This window comes from Nanorana parkeri, unplaced genomic scaffold (assembly GCF_000935625.1).
Source record: "Nanorana parkeri isolate BGI_ZX_2015 unplaced genomic scaffold, ASM93562v1 scaffold793, whole genome shotgun sequence".
In the NCBI taxonomy this organism is placed as follows: Eukaryota; Metazoa; Chordata; class Amphibia; order Anura; family Dicroglossidae; genus Nanorana; species Nanorana parkeri.
The window spans coordinates 608,315-629,890 of record NW_017307061.1 but is presented as its reverse complement, the minus strand read 5'-3'; the positions used below and the strand labels follow the sequence as shown (position 1 = coordinate 629,890).

The window sequence follows — 21,576 nt, the reverse complement described above, 5'->3', positions numbered from 1 at the left end:
TAGGGATTAAAATTAAAATGAAGAAGTTAAAATATATGTGGAAGAAATAAACAGAAAACTAAAACATATTGAGCTGCGTGTTAAAGAGAAAAGAGCTTGAGTTTTCATACAGCATACAATCCAGGGTTTCATACAGACTCGGAATACAATTGGTAACTGGAGATATGCCAGTGAAAATGGAATACACAGCTCTCTGTTCCCCATTAGTCCCTCTGGGTCCTAAGTGTTTTAGGAACAAATGTGCCCTGTTCAACAGCACGGCAACATAAAGTACTAGGGAATGAAGGAGAGTCATGTTTGAGTTGTTTAAAAAGCTGGACATAGACGTATTAGTCAGGAAATGACATTGCCTCTGTTAGAATAACTCTGTTTAGTTTGATGTTTGTAAACATACTGAAGAAGCAAGAGGACACTTAACAAAATTACCAAGTGTGAGAACAAGACAGCTAAACATGAGTGAGTAATCTAGCGCTTACATGTACTACCCAGGATGAAGTCAGGTGCTTAAAATGGAGCTGAACTCTGGAAGCTGTGCCCAAAAAAAGGCAACAATATGTAATGAAATCAGGAAGAGCTGTACTGTGTAGCCTAAATTAGGGCTGGGTGAGCACTTAGTGTCACTGTGACCTGCTTGCAGTGAGGACTCGATATATCAAAAAAAGAAATGCAGGCAGAGGGCAAAGAGCTAGTCACCAATATTGCCTGTGTTCTCCCTGTAGAAGGCCTGACGTCCATGGGGTAAGGATTTGGTTGTCGCGAACAAAGAAGAGAAAAAAATAATTAAGGAAACCCTGGACCACCTCTATGATAAACTTCCTTTTTTCCTCAATATAATCTCCTCGTATACAATGTAATACAGGACTATGTATAATTCTGTCAGTTATATAAGGTGATCATCTGTATACTCAGTGATATGTGTAATGCAGGGTTCTGAAGTTCTGTGTACGGACCCATGTTTGTAAAAAACCAGAATAAAAACTTTGAAATTGAAAAAAAACTAAAAAAACTTCCTTTTTTCCCAAGTTAAGTACCCAAATGTGACATTATATCCAAACAACCCCCAAATCCCTCCCAATAAAAGTAAAAATGATTGACAACGTTGTAAAAAAATCAAACACTGACACTAACACTCCTCATTCATTCCACACTTGATCCAGTAATTATTGCACATACAGTATATGCTGCAGCCGACTGTATTAGCAAGTCCAACTAAGATTTACACTTTCCACCAAGTTTTGGTGATACACACAAGGACTTTCTAATCAGTTAATGTTACTGTATATTGTATCCAGTAGACTTGCCCCTGCAGTGTTTCTGCCAGCAATAGTTTACATTGACATTGAACTTTTATCTTAGTTGAACAGCTTGTATAATCGAGGCGCAATCCCTCAGCAGACCTCTTTTGCTTTCTTTTACTTCTTCCACCAGGGAGCAGCTCTCAAATTCCCAGTGGCCATAGGCCTGTTACGAAGAGCTCAGGCCTCATTTTTCACTGCAGACACACTCTCTGGGGGGCAAGCTCATACTGCCAAAACAAGTCTCAGCAACACAAAGAGTTGGCCTTTCTTGGTTCCCCCAATTAACAACCACAAAGAGTCCAAAGACACTGAAGGAGAGCGAACGGGTGTACAATCCAGCACCCACATGCACCATTTCCTAGGATACAGGGCAGTCACCAAGCCGACTCATGCTGCACGCAAGGTCCATCACTTGCTATGATTCAGTGCTGAGCACATCTTTTACACTTCACAAGCCCCGTTGTAAAGAAGAATGTCCATTTGGGTTTGGTTGAGCATAACTTAAACTTTATTTCAGAGGACAATAGACACAAAATTAATCCAGTGTTAATGGTAATTTTTCCAACATAGTAGCCTAACAAGGCGCAACCAATAAACTAATATTTTCCTCTTTAAAAGGTAACTCGGTGCTCAATTAGTCCCTCTTGGAGAGGAATCCTCCATCCTGACTTTCCATTCTAGCTTTTTCTCCAATAGGAATGACATCTTCTTCCAAAAGATTACCCACAGGGTATGGCACAGTCTCTATTACTGGCCCATTTAAACAGGGAACCTTTCTTAGCTCATTCTGCAGGCCAAACTCTCCTGCCTAAACTTCACCCACCTGAATCTTTATATCCTGGGCTCAAGGATCCTATGCTTTCCTGTGCTTTGCTTAATTGCACAGTGTCTGGTGTAGGGTAGACCAGCACAGTGCAGATGCTCCGATTCCGGCACATCGAACTATGTTTGTTTTTTTTTTGGTAGAACTTTATTGAAATGTTACAAGTGACATTTCATTGAATTCTACGGGCACAGTGGGAAGCGAGATGGTTGTACTGTGTTGCATCCCGCTGCTGGAAACAACGGCCGGCGCAGTCCCAATACATCTGGGGTGAACTGGCCCTTATACTGGCTTTTTCAAAAAGTAAACAAGATATTTAAGAGATAAGATAAACATTTTATAACACTTTTGATAGATAAATAGAGCATTTTCATAGATATCTGTACATTAGACCAAAAACAAGGACAACTAAGAAGTAAAGAGAGACAGAGTGATTTGGTTCCATAGAAGGGGCTGTCCCTCCAAACGCGGAACAGTTGAGAGGTATGTATTTCTTTTTGTTATTTTTTTAATCTTATTATTTTTGCAAATCTCACCACTTTGTGACAAATTGCACATCTAGCAAGGCTGAAAGGCCCTTTTAATCATCAGCGAATATAGGAGAATAATCAGACTACCTATCCTGCTTACTTGTGGCATGATCATGTGCCTGGATGAGTCCTGGAGGCAAGGCTACTAATAATGGCATTGATATATTCTAAAATTGCTGCACCTGTTCTTCAGCTCTGTGTACCTAAAGGAATTACACTGCTCTGATAATAAGATTATGTAAAACCAATTCACAATTTCATAATCTCTTAAATACCTTTATTAAACGAGCATGTAAGCTAAAGGAAAAGCCTGCTGTCACAGGGCTAAGACAGTAAAATGGCACCTGCACATGGCCTACGAACATACAGGTGAAACTCAAATAATTCGAATATCGTGCAAAGTTCATTTATTTCACTAATGCAACTTAAAAGGTGAAACTAATATATGAGATAGACTCATTACATGCAAAGCAAGATAATTCAAGCCGTGATTTGTCATAATTGTGATGATTATGGCTTACAGCTCATGAAAACCCCAAGAACCCCAAATCCACAACCTCAAAAAAGTTGAATATTACATGCAATCAATAAAAAAAGGATTGTACATAGAACAATATCGGACCTCTGAAAAGTACAAGCATGCATATGTACTCAGTACTTGGTTTGGGCCCCTTTTGCAGCACTTACTGCAATTACTTTTGCACGATATTCTAATTATTCGAGTTTCACCTGTAAATCTCAAATCCACAAAATGGAAAGAATGAGCACCAGCACCTCAAAGCCATGTCTCCTCAGTATTATAAGGTTGCTAGATGCTGTAATATCTAGATTTTAATAAGCATTTCTTCTACTTGCACTAAGTTTGTGCATTATAGCAGCTTGCCATGGTAATACAAATCCTATTGGCAATGATCCAGTGTGCCTGTATTCTTTGGTTTTCAAGCTGCATTCCCGCTTCCGCATTTTAGTACAATGCTTTAAATTAAAAAAGATCTTGTGTGCTATATCTTTGATGTGATTTCCAACAAAACAAACCCCCAAGAGGTATAAAAGCTAATGTAAACTCTATAAAATGCAGTTCACTACAACTGCACCACATAAAAATGCGGGCCCGTGAATGTAGCCATTCCTATAGACTTCCACCGACTTTAAGTCTATGGCAGTGTTGAAAACATTTGATACAGTCAACTCTACACTTACTGAAGTAGATTCATTATATTAAAATACTGGTTTATTACTTATTATTTTGTAGATTATCTTTGAACTGTTCGTTACATTTTACAAATTTTCATTAACTTTGATGACCCCTTATATTACCATATTAAGGACTGCAGAAACTATTGCTGTATACAGTATTTCAGGGTCTGTTTTAAGATCCTCCACTTTAGGACTTAGCCAGGCTGCTTGGGTATTTTAAAAACAATCTCAGTGAGGATTTCTAGTTAGTCATCTATCCTTGCAACTGATTTAAAGGGTATTTTAATTAGCTGCATGATTTACACAGAATGAAAAATAAATCTATTATTAGGCTTAAAAGTGATTGTGTTATACACACACTTTTGAACAATATTTTTAGTTGGTGGATGCACATACAATTAATTATTGCCTAGAAATGAATGTATGTATTAAAATAAAATGCACAGATAATTTACTGCATTTACATTTGGTGCTCTCTGCATTATTGTTGCTTGTCAGTAGAAACACTATTCCTTGAGATTTCTTATACAGTGGGGTTTTGTCCACTGTGGTTCTGTGAAACAAATTGGTTTCTTTACTGCCTGAAGAACTGTTTCACACTATTTAGCTTGTGAGGGTCCCATTTAGGGGACACAGTGACCAAGCACTTTATCAGACTCTCTAGTTCCTTGTCCATTATGTGTGTAGCAAAGCATATGCTTTACGTACGGTTTGCATGTTTTGAGCCATTTGACTCAATACATCCTTTGTGTTGTACTGACTGGGGTACACCCAGCAGGCATAAGGGATATACGTTCAGTGCTCCATTGTTATGACTGCAATACACAACTTTTCAAATACACAACTTTTCCAAACCACGCCATATATTCACCACATCACAGCCATGCAAGGCCCCTTTCGAATGTTATTTTAGCAAGTGACAATTTAAAGTACACATGAACTGATCTAAAAACTGACTAAGAAGAGTGCTGAAGTGCAGGCACCTATGTTAGTGTTCAGATCAGACCCTGTGTCTCTGTGGAGTCCTTGAAGCCCAGGCTGTATACAGGGCCTCCGTTTCAAAATCCTACTAAGCCCCATCCCTGTCATTGAGTTGACAAAACCCAAAGCTTGTAATGAGCACTGAGGCTCTAGCATTTCCATATGGCTTAGCATCAAGGGGTTAGGGGCTTAATCTCATATTGGGCAGAAGTTAAGAACCTGTGTACAGTGTGGGCCTAGGATCCAAAAGACTTCACAAGAATGCAGACTAACACAGAGAATTGTTGTATCTTTAACCTGTTTTTAGGCCAGGTCAGATTCAATTTAATTAAAAACACACATACAAGTGTGTTTTCAGAGCCCTGTGTTGCTGACTTTTCTTACACTGGCATTCTGTGTTCTTGAGGAGCTTGTAGAGCCCCTAGCCCCAGTTTAGATAAATGAGTGTACAACACAAAACTTTATTTAGGCACCAACAAAAACTTTAAAACTTTTTTTTAAAAGTAAAATCCTATCAATGATGGTGGTCCTAATCAGTAGGGATGAGCGAATCGTCCTGTGCTAGGTTTGCAACAACACTCCATAAGAGGTCCCTATCTACTCTAAGTCTCTGCACACGCTGACAAAAACCTGCTGGGAACCCTGACTTTTATAGGGGAGTTGATGGCACATAAGAAAAACCCTATTATTGGCCTGCTGTGTTAGTTTGCCATTTTCTCAAGCTGCAAACAACTTCAGTTCAGGTCAAACTCATGCTCAACCTGAACCGAAGCTCGTCCCTACTAATCAATATGTCCAGTCTTAAGCCACGCCATCATTATGTCTTTCTGCAGTACAATTTCAGGGCACGCATCTCTAAGAGCACCACAGTTTAATATGTGCTATGGCACTTGTTGCCCTTTGCAATGCACTGACACTTATAGAATATTCAAAAAGCACCATTTGCACAGTTCTAAATACATATCATTATATATAATACGATGTATGTATAAAATCTTACAATCTAGAACATGTTAAACAACCTGCTGTTAAAAAACCTGTTAAAACCTTAAAAAAAACATAATCATCCTGTTCTTTAGCTCAAGAGGGACGCCCTATGTTATAAACAGTAGTAATAATATATTAGTCAATCATAGTATTGACTTTGTATAATACATGGAAAGAAATAAGTGGAATGTAAATCTAGAAATAGAGCTGTTGAAATGGAGGGCAGGCGAAAAATCTTTTTAATATCGCCAGGAAGATTCCAGGTTTATTTGTCACTTGCCCTACATTCTAATCATCTTAACAAAGTGAAAGCACTGTGTCGGCCATAATAGCCTAAATGCATTAGAGGATTTGTTGTGTGAAAATGTTTCCTCTTATAATAATTGCTACCCAGCAACGCATGAGTAATATATTTGCATGTTCTGTGTTCTTTGCAGGCAATATTATATGAATAATATATTATACATTCTTCAGCCATTTCACTTTTTTTATTCTTTTAAATCCAGTGACTAACAATCTGTTTCAAACTGTCATGAAATATCAGCAGTCCTACCCATCTCAGCTATGCCTTGGCTAATAGGATAAGGATTAGTGTTAGTTGTGTGGGCTTGTTCAAAGTTTGATTTATCGTAGTTGGCATGAATTTTATGGTGCGAACTTTAACTTACCCTATTCTTCTCATGGGTCTTTCAGACCACAAACTACAGGTTACTTTGCTGAGGTTTCTTAGAAATTGGTAACATATTTTACATTTAAAAGTCTAAACAATGGTACAATTCTCTCATGTCTGAGTACTTTGGTCCACTCAATCCATGCTTTAGTCTTTAACTTTCATCCGTAAAAACCCTCTGGCTATTATATAAATGTCTATCTTGTGCAATGCTGCAATCATATGTATATTGAAATTGTAGTGCTTCATAGGCTAGACTTTTCTCTTTTGCTTTTTATGACTAACACATTTATGATGACAATAAATCAGCACTGTGAAAACTGTTGTGAGTTCATCTGTGTTTATCTGTTCTGTAAAGGTTGTAGTATTAGTTTCTAAAATGCAAACAGATCTGTTATTCTTCTGTCTGTCACACCTATGCTTGTCAATTAGGCCATTAGATAATCTTTGTCCAATCCCATCTTGGCCGATGAACGTGAAGTCTATGGCTGTCTCTTTTTTTACCCCCTATATAATCAGGAAAAAACATTGAGGGGAACTGTCCAGTGCACAGACATGAACACTTGCACACATCTCTAAGAACACCACATGAGATTTCCTGTCCACACACTGGTTGAACGTCTGTCCTGTATAGCCAAATACCACCTAAGGTTTTTGCTTTTATCAATGTTTAATAATTAGTTAAAAAAAATGTAAATAGCATTTATTGTTAAACTATTCAAAAGAAGAAGACTATACATATTTCAGTAGTGCAACTTTAGTTGGTAGCATATACCACAAATAATACTGATCCCCAAAACAATACTTACCAACTGTCTTGGATTTGCCGAAACGGTCACACTTTTTATTCAACTGTCCCTCAAAGGCTGTGTCCCAGGATCACAGCTTGAAGATTGCTATTACTGTCTGTCACTAACTCGGCCTAGCAAGCCTGCCCCTGTTAACTTGTGCCCACAGATCATGTATACACAAATGTTGTGCTGACTCATTCATATGCAAATCCTTATACCATCCCAAGGCAATTAAGCAAATTGTTCAGTTTGTGGTTGTATGCTGCAAGTCATACCTACTTAGGGCAGAAGCCAGGTTCTTGTCTGGCCCTAGAGCAGCACTGTGAAGAGGAAGCAGTGAAAGAGTTAGGGAGAGGGAGAGAGCTGAGATGCTGCTCACCCACACTATCCACACTATGCACCCACACCCAAGACACTTGGGCTCTGGGGTCCTCTGTAGGGGGAGGCAAAGAGGGGATAGCCATTTAGGATGGAGGTAGTGGAGGGATCTATCACTCCCCTTTCTTACATCAACTGTGAGGCATATTTTACTGACCACTGCACTCTGTAGACAATGCTGTATATTGCAAGGTCCTAAGCCCTGCATTCACCATGTTGTGCATTATACTCCTGATCCCTTCAGTAAATACGCTATGCTGTATGTTAAACTCTTGACCCGTGCACTGTATAAGCTATGTTGTACTTTATACTTCTGAGAAATGGACTGCATTCATTATGTTGTACAATACAATTCTGACCCCTGCACTGCTATGTTGTACATTATATTAAGCTGGGTGACAAAGTCTTAATTAGTTTTATTGCACAGGATTTTTTCCATCTACAAAAGCTTCAATCCGTCAGCAGCCACAACAGGGGTCACAGTACTCAGCAGAACAGTCAGTGTCAACTGATGTTTTCTAAATATTTGATGGCAAATATGATTGCAACGTAATTGGTGTTTATCACTGTATTCTCTGCAGGAGCTCTTGGGTTGCCACACTGTACAGACTAAATGTTGTAGCTAGTTAAACAAGTACATCAATAATTGTACTAATGAACCATAGGTTGTTGCTTGTGTTTCTGTCCTTATTGTGGTAAATATTCCTATATAAATATAGTATTTTAAAATTAAATTGTACAATCGGTTAACAATATGCCTCTTGTAGAACCACAACTATTTTAAATGAATTCTCCACTAATACTACAACCTTTACAGAACAGATAAACACAGATGAACTCACAACAGTTTTCACAGTGCTGATTTATTGTCATCATAAATGTGTTAGTCATAAAAAGCAAAAGAGAAAAGTCTAGCCTATGAAGCACTACAATTTCAATATACATAAAGTGCATTCTCCATTCACAATGGCTTGCTGGATGTACACCAAAAAAAGTGCTCCTGAAAATGTGTTTGAAATGTTGGCAGCTATGCAAAGGCCATGGTGGCTTGGAAGGCAAGGAAGCTATTAAATGTTGTAGGGCAAAGTATTTTTTTATATAAAGTGTTTGAATTGCATAGCCAGAACATGTGGAAAAAACAATAGATTGGATAACTAGCTTTATTTAACAACTCAGCATTAGATAGACACGCTCCTCTTAGACCAAGGACACATGACTTTATCCAATATAAATCCGGTAGGCTCAGGTAATCCTGTCAATCTTCCATGTATGCAGTTCTCCTAAAGCCTTTTCCATTGCTACATAATGTTTTCTGCCGTCTACAGCTTCTGTACTCTGTCTCCCCACAGCCACACACACAGTCTTGGGGGAGGGGAGGATTTATACAAGCAATGCAGTGAATCAGTGCATGAGTGAATCAGGCATCTATCCAGTGTACATCCAACTCTTTTATATTTCTGGCTCTTTTTTGCCTCACCTGCAGCTGCAATCTTGGTAATTTGTAGGAACTGACTGAGGGCTTTTCTTTTCATGTTGGTACATAGCCACAGTCATCAGAGCAGTGATGCAATAATTAGACTACAATATCAAATAAGTGTGCAATAGTTAAACAGTTTTCAGCTTCTGCACTATTACTCTGTGCCCCTTGCTTAGTGAATCCCTCCCTGGATATGGTCCAAGCATTCTGTTCTAAGCATCTTGTATTCAGGTCTTCCTTTAGAAAACATGTGCAGTTGCAGGCAAGAATTATGCTTGCATAAAAAATTGTAAAACTAATGTTGTCCAAATCTCAGTAAAACTTACATATAACACAGATAATCACCATAGATTACTATCCAGCAATATTGAGTGCCAAATGTAAGATGACAATCACTGGAGAAATATATAATATATATATATATATATAATAAATATAGTTCTGGTGGCAGGTGGTATAAATATTTACCTAACGGTGGCCTTTCACCTTGTACCTTTTGTCCACTGTGTGCTATGGAAGATTTTTTTTAATTTTCTGCTATCTAGAGCCATATTTACTCTTCTGACTGCTGTCTGTATTCCCTAATTGTCCAGTTGATGGCGCTTTTCTAGAGCTGTGTGTGGGAAGATTGATTCCCTGGGTGATGTCTGAGTCTGCTTCCCAGACCATCATTAGACAAGATGAGACATCTCTGGACACGGACCACACCTCACTGTTTATAAACTGACTTCTGGAACTTCATCCCACTGTAATTCCAGGGGGGGAAAGTGCTCTGTATTCACTGCCAGCGACTAATATATTCTAAATATGAGCACTGCACCATTTCACACACTGCTCCCACCAATGTCAGTTCATCAACAGTGCAACTACTGTGCAAAATATCCACTGGTATATATATATATATATAATAAATATAATAGAAATGTAGGTCATATTAGCCCAATAAGATCTTATTTTATTTTATTAAACAGCTGTCACTGATTTGTACCCAAAGGAATATGTAAATGGAACTTGAGGGATACAAAATATTATGCTGACCATATATGTGAGAGAAACTGGAAAGATGCAACTATACAGTATGTTTAATTTGGATTGAATGTCGCCGTGCGCTCTCGCTGACCGATGCGCCGTGCGTTCTCGCTGACCGCTGCGCCGTGCGCTCTCGCTGACCGATGCGCCATGCGCTCTCGCTGACCGCTGCGCCGTGCGCTCTCGCTGACCAATGCGCCGTGTGCTCTCGCTGACCGATGCGCCGTGTGCTCTCGCTGACCGATGCGCCGTGTGCTATTGCTGACCGCTGCGTTGTGCGTTGTTGCTGACCGCTGCGCTGTGCGTTTTTGCTGACTTCTGTGCTGTGCGTTCTTGGTGATCGCTGCGCCGTACGTTATTTCTGCCTTACACCGCTGACCTCTCCACTGTGCGCTATTGCCGACTTCTGTACCGTGCATTATTTCTGCCTTACACTGCTGACTTTTGAACTGTGTTTTATTACTGACCTCTGTACTGTGCGTTACATTACTGACCTCTGTACCGCTGACCTGTGTACTGTGCGTTACATTACTGACCTCCTTACTGCTGACCTCTGGACTGTGCGTTTCATTACTGAGCTCTGTGCTGTGCGTCATCCTGCTGACCTCTGTACATTTCTGCAGTGTGGGACTTTAAAGGAGGCTCAACTACGCTGCTGGAGGCTTCACCTTGTTACATAGAGGCAGCATTGATGACCCTCCCCCCAACACCCCCACCAGGAGAGGAAGAGAGCACCTGAATCAGATCAACTGTGCACTGTAAGTCCCTGTTTTTTCTGTGAAAAGGTGCCCATGCACCTGACGATTATCGTACGATAATCGCGGGTGATCCCGCAAAGTACGATAATCGGCAGGTGTATGGGCAGCGTGTGGCCGCATCTACTGTACGGTTACACGACATTCGTCTTCCAAGCTAGCTGGAAAACCTGCCAAAAATCGTACGATTTTCGGCGGGTTCGTGCGATGGTTGTAAGGTGTATGGGCAGCTTAACACTGCTGACCTCTGCACTCCGAGTTACATTACTGACCTCTGTACTGCTGACCTTAGTACTGTGCATCACACCACTGGCCTCTGGACTCCGCGTTGTTACTGATCTCTGTACTCTATGTCACACCACTGATCTGGCGGAGTTAAGTCCGGGGCAGGGTAGGGGTTAGGTGGGGCAACTGGTGGCGAGTAACTTTTAAGGCCTGGCTAGTAGCTCAGGACTTGAAATTTTGAGCCCTGCAGTATACAACATTTGTGAATTTGTGTGTCTGGAGCTCCTGTAGTAATGCCAAAATTTGTTCATAGTGGTTGATTTTTAAAGATTTTTGATCTTGCTAGATTTGTGGACTGTTCGTGTTATCAAAATCTTCAATGCACCGGTATGAAATACAAATGTCACTTGATTGATATAGTTTCCTAAACTATTCCATCATTGAATAGGTTGAAAGCACAGAATTTGGATGTATTTTTTAGATAAGTTCCTCAAATGGGTCAGCTATGACACTTTTAAAAAGACACCTCCAGATTATTAGCATTCCTTATCATGTGTTAAGTAGCAGTTATATTTTACTGTGCATGGTTTAGAATAATGTTCAGCTTTGCTTCAAAGCTTTCAAAAAGCCATTATTAACGCATTCTTGGAATTGTTTGTCAAGTCTTATGCCCATACAACTTTCCCCATATGCAAGTCTGATGGTGATGAGGCTTCACATATCTACATACAGTATTTCAATTAATCCATTATGCACCTGTATGTGAAAACAACAGCACTTCAGCCTATTTCACTTGCTAGCCTTAGTTTGACTTATTATGATATCATAGTGCAAGCAATAAAACTCATGAAAAAAACAAGAAAGACGACGGACCAGAAATAATTTCTCTACAGGCAGCATCTGGTGGCCAGATAAGTATGACGTATAACGTCCCAGACATCAGTGCTACAAAAGGCATTGCAAGTAAAACTAAAAAGATCAAAAATCTTTTAAAACAAACTAGACCAGCAAAAGCCTCTAAAAGATCAATCACAAAATTGTATTGAGTTATTTAAGAGGCTTTTCTATAAATATAAGCCAAATAAATGCATTTGCTTTAGCCATACCACCCCAAGTTTTGTCACTAAATGTCTCAAGATTAAAAAAGTTTAAATTTGAATTTTTTATTTTCATTTGAACTGGAATAATTTGTTGATACAGCTCAATGCTGATTGGCAGGGTAGCCAGCTTTCCAGCCAATCACTTTGAGCCAGCTGTTTGGCTGGCTCGATGCTGATTGGCCGAGAAACCGGCTTCCCGGCTAATCAGCATGGAGCTGACCAAACAGCATGGAGCTGGCTTCCCGGCCAATGAGGAAGCTTGGCCGCGAGTCATTGCCCATGCCCCGGCTTTCCTGATTGGCCAAGAAGCTGGCTCCATGTTCCCTCACGGCACTGCCAGTCAGAGGAAATCTCCCACTGACCAGAAGTTCCGGTATCAGGATAAGTATCAGAGTATTTGGGGCGAGTACGAGTACTCGCCCCAAATACTCAGTATCGGTGCATCCCTATTTACATCAAACTTACTCTAGGAAGTAGAGAGGCTACTCCTCGGCTCTGATGTGTCATATGACATAGCCTAGGGGAGCCATGGGAGAACTTCCCTCACTCTGATAGGTGCTGCTGCATCTATGTCTAAGACCACTTGTAGTGTTGAACTATGCAGATACATAGGGCTAACTGTAACACCAAATTCTGTCAAGAAGCCACCGAAGCAATATGCGATCTTCTTTACAGTACCACAATTACACACTGTTCCAGTTAAGAACTATTTCACAGTCTTTTCATTACTCTCCACCTACAATTAAATTGACTATTTTCTTGAAAGATTTTCTATTAAAAACAAACTAGTAAATTAGTACCGTTCTTCTGATGCACATACATAACATATAAACAGACAAATAAAAATAATATATTTTTTTAAAACCTCACTATGTTCAAAAGGGTGAGGACGTAGTTTTGCACGTGTTCCTTTCCATGGAAGCGTACAACAGAGTCATCCACTGCCAGCAAAACCTCTATGTTATAGTCATCCTTCTTGGCATGACGTTTCTTGCGCTCACTTTCCCATATTCTGTCTTGCATCAAATCCACAGCAAAAGGAAGCGCATCAACTTCACTCCTTGCAACTGAAAGAAAAAGGCACAGCATGAGCTCCAGAAGTATCAAGAGAATAAGAATATCTAATTCTTGAGCTGAGCTTTAAAAAACACTAGGTTGTACTCATGTACTTGTACATTATACCTAAAAAATAACAGTTCAGCCTTATTGTGGATAATAATTGTGGATTCACAAGTGACTATCTACTGATTACCCAGCTACCATTTCTAAAAGACACTACATAGAAAATCAGTGAATACAGTTTTTGTTTTGTGCTTTTTTTCAGAAAACATATCACATTTATTTCAGGCTTTAGTCAGGGTGACTTAGTGGTTAGCACATCCGCCTGGCAGCACTGGCTGTCAGTCAATGACACTGTCTGTATGGAGTTTGAATGTACCCCCATGCTTGCTTGGGTTTCCTCCAGGTACTCTAGTTTCCTCCCACTCTCCAAAGACATGCTGGTAGGTGAATTGGCTCCTTTCTAAATTGGCCCTAGTATTAGTATGTAGGTATATATGCATGGTATAGGAGCCATGGATTGTAAGCTCTTTAAAGGAGATCTATGAAGTGAGTGATTTCCACTCATCCTCATAGTTAGAGCCGACCTGTGACAAAGAAGCTATCACAGGTTGGCTCTATCGATCAGGAAGTGAGCAGAAACATGCCACCGATCCGCTCATTTCCTGATTGTCTCCCTGTCAGTCACCGTTTCCCTGCAGGTATTCCCCCCTCTCCGATCCTCCAGCGCTGAGTGGAGGAACGAACAGGAGAGAGGGCGAGCACAGCTGGCTCTGCCTCTAGATAGGCAGAGCTAGCTGTCACTCATGCAGCTGGGTGGATCCCGACAGTATTGTCGGGTCCTGTCCCGGCTGCAGCGCTCTCAGTATATCGCGGGCAATAGTCCGCGATATACTGAGCTTTGGGTCACGGGAGGACGCTAGTATATGTCCTCCCGTGGCCATAAAGAGAACTATGGGGAAAAACACTTACCCCATAGTTCTTTTAAGAGCAGGGCCTCATGTGAATGAATAATACTTAAAGTGCTGTATAAATTATTGGCTATATAATTACTTGCAATAAATAAATAGTCCCTGTTGCTGGTGAGCCTAGTTGTGGATTTTGCTCTGGACTTTGGATCTTTAACCATCTCCCTAAAGCCGTATTATTTTTTTAAAAATGACTATGAGGTGGATGTCTATTTCTGGAACGACGTTTTAATACGTCACTCCAGAAACAGCCATTGGGCACCCGCTGTGTCCTGAGCTGATCTAAGCAGCTCAGTACCTTGTGATTACTGTGATGACTAATCACAGCTGTCGTCAAAATCTCTCTACTTCTTCTTACAACAGATGAAGGAGAGGAATAAATGTAAGTTGTGAATGGAAGAATGAATGGGTCAGCAGCTGCTGATTAATTCATTCATTCTCTTTGACTGAGATTTTCTTAACCCATTCACTGCCACTACGCTCCTAAACTACAAGTGTCCAGCCTGCCTCTGTATTGTGACTCCTTTTTCCTGCACGTTAACCCCTCCTTCCCCACCCTTTCCCTTTGTATAGTAGAGCAAGAAGAAAAAAAGTTGAAGTTGAAAAAAATACCACTAAACAACAAAAAATATGTTTCAAAAAATGATATAACATTCATTTGGCTATAGTGTTGCATGACAGAGTAATTATCAGACAAACTATCAAAGCCCTGAAAAGTGGAAAACAGCCTGGTAATAAAGAGGTATGTGCAGGCTGGTACCAAAGTGGCTAAGTAGCTGCACCAAAACTGGAAAACTGATTTGTGTGAAGTAAAAGGTGGCCATACATTGTACGATTTTCGGTCAAAATTTTTCATTTCTTGCACGAACCGTCGTTCGGTTTTACCTACACTTCCCCATCAAGCATAGTCAAATGTCGATTTCGGAAATCGTTAGTTAGCCATACTAACCAACCAACTTTGGAGAAACGATGGAAATAATTTCCTTTTGCGCATGTGCTGTGTTCTTGCTAAGATTTTTGACGAATGAAAACCCCACCGATTTTTGTTCGTACCATCAACTGTTCGATTCTTGTTCGGAAGACTGTTTGTGTACAATTTGTACAAAAGAAAAGAGTACAATGTATGGCCGCCTTTAGATTATAAATGGAAGGTCATTTAATGCATTTTTTTTTAATTTATACTAAATAATCCTTCAATATAGAAACCATTTAGACATATTTTCCTTACAACTGTAAAGTAAATGTTTTTTATGTCTTATTTTTCTTTGCATGTGTACAAAATGCATCCAAAAATAATAAACGTTTGTATTTAACCAACTTCCTATAGCAAAATGCAATAAAAGAAAACCATACTACAGACTAGACATTTAGGAAAAGCGATTTTCTCAACAGACTTAAACGACCGCTTGCTGAGTCAGTGGTTTACCTACTTGGCCCCTCACACATGTCACACAGTATATACAGACAGCATTTCTTCCTAGAAATCATTTGTACAAAGAGGGACTTTCTGGTTGGCATGTGAAGTCTTAGATAACCTAATTTGCACAGTAAGAAGGATTAGACACAGCTTTAATCTACTCCTCAGGAAAATAGGCTATGCTAACAAGCTACTACCAAACTATTTCAGTGAATGGGAATTGATCATTGGAAATTGCATCAGAAAAAGAATGTACAATAATCTCTTTTTCACCCTTAATTCCTCTACTTTTAGAGGATCAAAGCCACTAAATACCCAAAATAGCTCTTAGTTATTAAAGCATTTTGGGTTAAATTTGAACCAACTACACTGTAGTGTTTATTTTCTACTCCAGATACACATACAGTGCATGTTATGACTGGGATGGTTGACATGACATGCTCAGGCTTCAAGATCTTCTGTTAAAATGGACCTTCCAGGAGTGCTGGTAGGAAAGCAGACTTTCCTTTTTTCATATAGAGTCCACTTTAAAGTAGTGGGGCATTTCAAACCTTTAAATGTAAAAGACCTGCCTAACAGCAAAACACCATAAGATTCCTGATATTACCTTTCTTAGCTAGAAAATTATTTTCTGTGTACCAATTGAAACTGCTTTTTCTTTGTTAATGGAGCCTGACTTCAGGGTTAAGTCCTGCCAACTACCATCCCCCTATCCAATGCAAGTGCCTCAGTTTCCAGCAAGGGTAGTACTTCAAGATGTTACTGTAAGGAAGTTTTTCTAACAAAGTTAGACCCTTTGTCATGTTTTATTGCTGTCTGTATCCCAGCTGGGGAGATTCACGCCTGTCTTTGGGACCACTGTTACTGCAAATGAAGAGAAATCCAATATTTTAGAGTTGTCACCAGAACAGTGAGAGAACGTGAATCTTTCAGTGGGGACAGATATACTGTTTATATTGTCAAATCAATCAAAAGTCATGTTGGCTGCAGTTTTTATTCACCTGGCCGCCTGTGATTAGTTTCACAAATACTAACATAGTAAGTCTATGTAAGTTCTTTATGTAATTATCCTTCTTTTAAATTAATATGAATGAGTCTTGGAATTCAGGCACTTGGCAGACTATCCATTTTAAATTATTGCTAACCAATCTACCTTACATTTAAAGTGCCTGCTATTTTGTTATTTTCCAAAGAGCACCAACATATATAGCCATGATGGAAATGGCTACCTGTAAATGAATTCAATGAAGTACCCATTAAAATGTAGGATTGAAAATTAAGGTTTCTGATTGGTCAAATAAGAAATGCTTTGGTGGGTATCCTGCTTCACTTTGGAGTATAAGCTGCCATCCTTCCCTTATCTCACTCCCCTTTGACTGTTTGTTGTTATCCAATCAACTGAATTGTGTCCTTGAACTCCAATGTAGTGCAGTGTAGTGCAGTCTCAAAGGTGGAGAAATTATGTTTACTATTTGCGAAGAGCACAGTCCAACTGGTTATACCTATCAGATGTCACATTAGGTATGCATGTTAGCAGAATATTGACTGTCATCTACGTGCACCCAAAACAATATGCCTGTCAGCAGTTATGGTCTTTTATCACCGTGTCGCCATGGAAAGCAACATGTTTCTGATTTCTAACTTAGTTGTTTTAATCCACTGAACTCCATTCTATGTTTTAGACATAAACTGAAAATTTATGTGTGCAGATTTCCAGTTAGTTTTCTTTTTCATGTAGATTAAGTTACATTTAAAGAAAGACATTCTTTATTTGCAATTTATGTTTACATAAGAGTTATCAAAATCACTTCATATACCTAGTTAGGGAAGTTTTAAATTACTGATGATTGTTGTGATGATATCAGGACAGAATCGGAACAGTTTGGTTTTCTGGAATTCCTAGTGTCAATTACAAGGTATCTATGGTCAAAACTAAAAATAAATATGTCTTTCTGCCCTCTTGTTGTTCTAACAAGGCTAGTAAGACCCCACAGAGCCCTGCTACCCTGGTGAGGCCCCCTCAAAGCTCTGGTGAGACCCCCCTCTGTATGTGCGTTATAATTAATCGAAATTAGTCGATTAATCGATTTAAAAAAATTCGATTAATCGAACAGGAAAATTGTAATCATTACCAGCCCTACTTTCTATATTGAATTTCCACAAATTCTATCCCACTCCTAATAACCATATTCATATAGAAGTATGTAAACTTAATTATTGAAGATGCCCATAAGATGTACTTCCTTAATGCACTGACACAATTTCAATTAGCTCTGTGAATATGCACTTCCTTGTATCACCTTTCTAACCAAGCCCGCTGTCTGAACTACAACTCAAGGCTGAACTTCTCACAATGTAACATTAGTATTGCTTGCATTGTGCGATATGTAGTCTTGAGAAATCAAGATTACATCACATCAAGCAGCAGGGAAAGAGACGCAAAGAACACTGGGAATCTAGGAAGTTGTTAAAAGTGATGGGCAGATGGAAGGCAGCATACTACATAAAAGGGATTTTTTCAAGCTTTGATCGCATTATCAAAAACAACTCTAGTATGTATTCCTATTACAATGCTGATGTTATAACAGAATAATCTATGCTGTGACTTTAGAACGCCTTTAAATATTTGTCTAAGGTATGAAATTAATGGATGACAGAATACAATTACTGCCATTCATGGGACCTCAACATTCATTCTCGGGCTCACTTAAAGGTCAGACCTACCAGCTGTGTATGTCTGTTATAATTTTATTAAATTAGACAACTCTTTTTTGGAGAGAATGGAAATAAACATCATGACAAAGTAAAATCCTCTTGCTTTTTATATTTTGGTTAATTACCTGCTGTTCTCCATGAATAAAAACCAGGGCTTGAAAAATTTGATGGTGTCTCACCAGTCAGTCAAAAATGTCACCAGTCAGCATGACCGGACTATAGCCTTGCAATTTATGTTAAACATTTTTGGGGACAGATAGAGCTTTCTTTTGGAGGTTTATAATCACCACTGGGGGGGAGTTATTTTTTTTTAACTATATAATGAAAAAAGTACCGTTAATGTAAAAAAAAAAAAAGTTTCCCTACGTTATGTTATAGAACATTTATTATTACCCATATTTTTAGTAAAACATAAAATTCGGGGTCACGGCGGGTAAATAGACACCAAACATGTCAAGCCTTAAAATTGCGTGCGCCAGCAAAAATCGCAAAAAACGCTCATAGGCGACGATTAAAACTCTTTTACTGCTCATCAGTTTAGTATTATCAGTGATTAATGGCTCTAAAATTATTGCTCTCACTCCGACATCTGTTGTGATATTTAACATGTGCGGCACAATAGGCGCAATCATCGTTTTCGCACGAAAGTGCGTGTGTATGTGGGGGGCGTGTTTTCTTAAATTTTTTTATGCTTCTTTAATTTTTATATTACTTTTTTTTTTTTTTACACACAGCTTTATTGCTATTACATGGGGGGCTAAGAAGCCCCCTATGTAATAGCCAATTTACATGACAGGTCCTCTTTATGGAGACATCAGGGGTCTCCAAGACCCCTAATGTCCCCTAGGGGCCCCCAGAGAAGCTGATAAAGCAGAGATCTGCTTCATCAGCTTCTGTAGCTGAAGAGTGACACTGAATGCAGGAAGTGATGTAATATACACCACTTCCTGCATTCCGTGACTCAGAGGAGATCAAAGGGAGTTTGTGTACTGAACTCCCTTTGATCTCCTGTCACAGAGCCGTGCCGGTCCTGGCCGCATCGGGCACAGCGGATCTCGGGACCGGCAACGGCAGTGACAGCTGCTATTACAAGCGATCGAGCGTCTCTAAAGACGCCCGATCGCTTGAATGTAAAGCTACCGGCCGGCCGTGTAATTACAACGGCCGGCTGGGAAGCTGCTCGTCGGGCTCCACTGTCCTCTCGTCACAGACGAGCGGATTTTTCAAGCCCTGATAAAAACTGTACCATGGCATGTGTGCAGAATACAAATGTATGCATATTTGTGTGATATCTGGATTCAAGTCTTTGTGCTTAGTGGGTGGGCTATTCATACATATCCACCTGTGTATAATGCCTAGTTTCAGAATGGTAACTTGCAACCACTGGCAACTGAGATTGATGTAAGAGTGGCACTTCTAGCAGTATTTGAACAAACACAACAAATACTGTAATCTTAAAATAATATTCTGGAAAACAAAATCTGGTTCTCTCTGCTTCATGGTAGAGTGATAACACATGCGTTTCAGTCTACAAAAATCATGGTATTTCAGCAATGGAAGACATTGGTTTTAAAGATGTATTGTAGAAGGTTTACTAAAATATTGTATTTTTTTAATAATAATTGTTTTCAGTTCCTAGAAAATTTCACATCAACAACTGGACGCTTGACAAATTACATAAATGTAGTTCTGTCTAAGAAAAAAAAAACACCACATGTTTCATATTTAAGGTACCTTCATTATGCATCTCCCCTTGGGTTCCAGTTTTGTCCTGCAAAGCGGATCTTCTGTAGACCACATGTGCACGGCCATTCTCTTCATCATCCTGCCGTCCTCGCTCTAAAGGCTCAATAAAGAATTCGCTACTGTCTGTTCTTATCAAGCCGGCCTGAAACAAATACATTGTGAGTGATTATTGTGCAGGAATCCACATATAGCATATTTACAGAACGACCATCTATCTGTCTATTTGGACAATAGGAGAGTAGTTTTGAGTATATCAGTCTATGCAAATATGGCAAAACCACAGCTTGACTTCAGTATTTTTACAGATTCCACTCCACATACAGTATGTCAAGGTTAAACCATTATAGTATCTTGACTTGTGTACCATAATATGATGTTACATAGCTATGGACAATACTGTGAAAAACTGCATCGAAAAACAATGTAACACAAAAAAGAGATTGTGTAGTGGCAGACATCTGTGGTCAAGTATTTTCTTCCAATAAATGCAGATAAAAGTAAGCATTCAAAGCTATGAAACAACCAAAACACATGCTCATTTAGATTCTAGTAAGATTGACTGACAATATATTCATCAACAAAAGAGCACAATAAAATGCTGTATAAACAAGAAACTGGAAAATTCCCCCATTTGCCCTCCGATGTGGACTGTCAAGTTTTTCCATGCTCATTACTCTACTTAAATAGATATTTGCAGACTTTAAAAGGCAAGTTTGCCATACCTAAAGTTGTCCAGCTTTTTTCAGTGCAATACAGCATTCTTTTAGATAAGTTTCCAAAGCTGAACTGTGTCACTTCAACAAAGAAAAGCTAAGCAAATTCAAGCAGTCTGTAGAATGATTTAAAGTCAGCAAACGCAGATCAATTTATGTTTCACACAGATTTTGGTTGATACCTTTTCAGTGCCTATGATCTGACACACTTAAATGGAAGCGAGGGCTTTTGTTGCTGGAAAGAGAAAATCCTTGATTGATTTGGTGAAGACTTTGTATTACAATTAAGAACTTGTTATCACTTGTTTCTGCTAGTCTACTAGGAATTGTTAATAACATTCCTAGTAGACTAGCAGCTGGAGCAAATCGTAGGCACCTTCAACTTTTTCTCCAGCACACCGTTGGATACACAAAATGCAGGGAACTAGAATATGCAGAAAAAGTGGCCCCCTACCAGTACTTCTAAGTACAACCCTTTACAGTGATGCATCAGTAGCAAAATGTATCAGAATGCAAGGGAGTCCACAGCGGTGCCTTCTATGCTGAATCCGGCATTTGCATCAGAGAAACCCTTGGGTTCCAGTGGAGTTCAGGCAACAAAATGAATCAGTGCACACACTTGGAGATGTCTGCTACTGTATCCATGTTGAGGTACACTTTTATGAACCATTAGTATATGAAGGATGTTACCTAATGTAATCAATTTCAGGCAACAGC

General features: G+C 39.3%; 1 protein-coding gene across 1 annotated transcript in view; it reads right to left on the bottom strand.

The window, feature by feature from the left end:
• Window positions 1-21,576, bottom strand: part of ADAMTS14 (ADAM metallopeptidase with thrombospondin type 1 motif 14) — a 127,202-nt gene that overhangs the window by 71,899 nt on the left and 33,727 nt on the right. Inside the window, exons 3-4 of the mRNA XM_018564906.1 lie at window positions 20,135-20,288; window positions 13,112-13,308 (exon numbers count right to left, since the gene is read on the bottom strand). Of these exons, the coding sequence (XP_018420408.1) occupies window positions 13,112-13,308; window positions 20,135-20,288 (351 nt within the window). The remainder of the gene's footprint in view (window positions 1-13,111; window positions 13,309-20,134; window positions 20,289-21,576) is intronic.